Below are 2,247 nucleotides of genomic sequence, written 5' to 3' on the forward strand. Positions count from 1 at the left end.
TTCCCGAGGAGAGACTAATAAAGCGAGACGAAAACATAAGTCTCTGCCTATACAGGCAGGGACTAATAATCCAAATTATCATCATAACATCACATCTATTTATTTCTATATCATAATCTTATAAAAACACATCAACACATAAATACATAGTCAAATCAAATCATTCATTAAAAATGTCTTCCCATATACGCATACAATATTCAATCTCTAACGATTATGAAAAAATATGAGGACAGAATTTATATTCTCTTACGGCTATGACAAAATATGAGATCAAAATTTATAGGTGGTATAGGATTTGCAGGCTACAATAAAACTAACCCTTCTCGATGCTCCTCTGCTCGCCATAATGCCTGTCTCAAGCTAGCATTCTCCGTTGTCGTGCATCCGTCCTCTGCGATACTTGTATATCTGCTGTTCTCATCTGATGAAGTGTCTCGAGCTCTCCTCGCACACGATCTTGCTCTGCTTTGAGTGCATCTATCTTAGCAAATAGTTGTTGCACACGATCTTGCTCCACTTTAAGTGCATCTATCTTAGTACATAGTTGTTGCACCTCTGTCTGATGAAGTTTCTCGAGCTCTCCTCGCACACGATCTTGCTCTATTTTGAATGCCTCTATCTTAGCATCTAGTTGTTGCACCTCTGTCTGCATTTGTGTCTCCCTCTCTCGCGCTTCATCATGTTGGATCTGCAGACTATCCCAATCTGCTTGAGCTTGGTCTCTCTCAATTAGGGCCCAATCTCTTCCAACGTCTTCCCTTGCTACTCTCTCATAAAGTTGATCCCTCCCTACCATAGCAGCATACTTCTGTCGCATACGTTGTCTCAACATAAGATTAAAAGTGTCATGTTGGCGCGCTATATCCATTGGCCTATCCCACTCTCCGAAGTTAACTGCGAAACCAAAACACCAAACAATGTTAGTTCTATATATCTCAAATCACATCAAACCCGAATTCATTTCTAGACACATACTCATTTATATCTATAAAAACTCTGTGCGCAGAAAAAGCATATTTGATTTATGTTAATCATACATAGTAGGTTTTAACCTTGAGGCTTAGAAGTGCAAATTTACGAGCGATTACATTTAGAAGTCTTCAGATATGTGATCTAATCCTGCCTGAGATATTAAAAGCAAAAGAAAACATTTCAAGGCAGCCTAGAACCTCTACTAACATTCCGAAAACTAGGAAACTTTCAAGCTTCGCCATAGCCTAACCAAATATTTATCAAACGGTAAATGACAAATCATAATGCAGTGACTACGAAACAGAGACTTACCTATTACTGAAGGTGCAGGAGTTGTCATAGATGCCTCTGAAGACGATAACGTAAAACGGGGATATGCAGCGGAATTGGTAGCGGAATTTGGTCGTGATGAAAATGGCACGGTTACAGCATCAGAAGTAGTGGTCTGTACTAGCGCAGTCGCTTGACCACACACAGGAATTTTAATTGTAGTTGCACCGGTGGGTGAAGAATATGAATCAAAACTGCTAAACGCAAGTGAATGTTGAGATGCAGAGGAAGATTGAGTGGCTGAGGTTCCAACAGGAAATGAAGTGGGCGGAGTAACAAAAGTCGAAGTAGAATTTCCTGCCGGAGGGTTGAAAAGCATGGGTGGTGTAGAAAATCGTATGCTCGGAATGCTGAAAGACACATCGAGTGCAGAAGATTGCGCGGGAATTGGGAAGAAAGACGTAGGCGTACAAACCGTAGTGGCACCGAAGAGAGGCGTAGTCGCGTAAGCCGCAGTGCGGTAAGGTGTAAGCATGTAAGCTGCACTGCCGCCGAAGAAAGAAGTAGGCCCGTAAGTCGCAGTGCCGGGGAAGGATGGTGCAGGCGCGTAAACCGCAGTGGTGCCAAAGAGAGGTGTCGGTGGCACAGAAGCCGAAGATCCAAACATGACAGGAATTGATGAACTCCCTGCTGATACAGGGAATTCAAATCCTCTGCTCGCCATGGCTAAAACACAAGTAATGCCGAAAAAAGAGTATAATTGAAAACTGAAGACTTTAGACGCTAGGGTTTGTAAAATAAACAATCTGTTGTTCCTGTACGCGTGTTACCTGATTTGGTTTGTTAAAGCATTCTCCACTAGGATTTATATGATATCATAGGACACCGCTTGGGTTGCGTTGGGTTGGCCGACCATAGAATAGGAGATGACTTATTATTATTTTATTTTAAAAAAATCTTAGAGATTCCAAGGGGAAACAAATTAACCTTAATTCACAATGT

General features: G+C 41.6%; 1 protein-coding gene across 1 annotated transcript; it reads right to left on the reverse strand.

Moving 5' to 3' along the window:
- Window positions 1-358: 358 nt before the first annotated feature.
- LOC131053154 (uncharacterized) lies at window positions 359-1,969 on the reverse strand. The gene is made up of 2 exons (XM_057987773.2): window positions 1,288-1,969; window positions 359-897 (listed from the first exon to the last, which is right to left on the reverse strand). The coding sequence occupies exons 1-2, from the start codon at window positions 1,967-1,969 to the stop codon at window positions 359-361; spliced, it is 1,221 nt and encodes a 406-aa protein (XP_057843756.2).
- Window positions 1,970-2,247: the final 278 nt, after the last annotated feature.

The sequence above is a fragment of the Cryptomeria japonica genome, unplaced genomic scaffold (genome assembly GCF_030272615.1).
Source record: "Cryptomeria japonica unplaced genomic scaffold, Sugi_1.0 HiC_scaffold_619, whole genome shotgun sequence".
NCBI classification, from domain to species: domain Eukaryota; kingdom Viridiplantae; phylum Streptophyta; class Pinopsida; order Cupressales; family Cupressaceae; genus Cryptomeria; species Cryptomeria japonica.

Coding starts and splice junctions, on each gene's coding strand:
- LOC131053154 (XM_057987773.2), bottom strand. CDS start 1,969: ATGGCGAGCAGAGGATTTGAATTCCCTGTATCAGCAGGGAGTTCATCA. Junction 898..1,287: donor TCCTGCACCTTCAGTAATAG/GTAAGTCTCTGT, acceptor TTGGTTTCGCAG/TTAACTTCGGAGAGTGGGAT.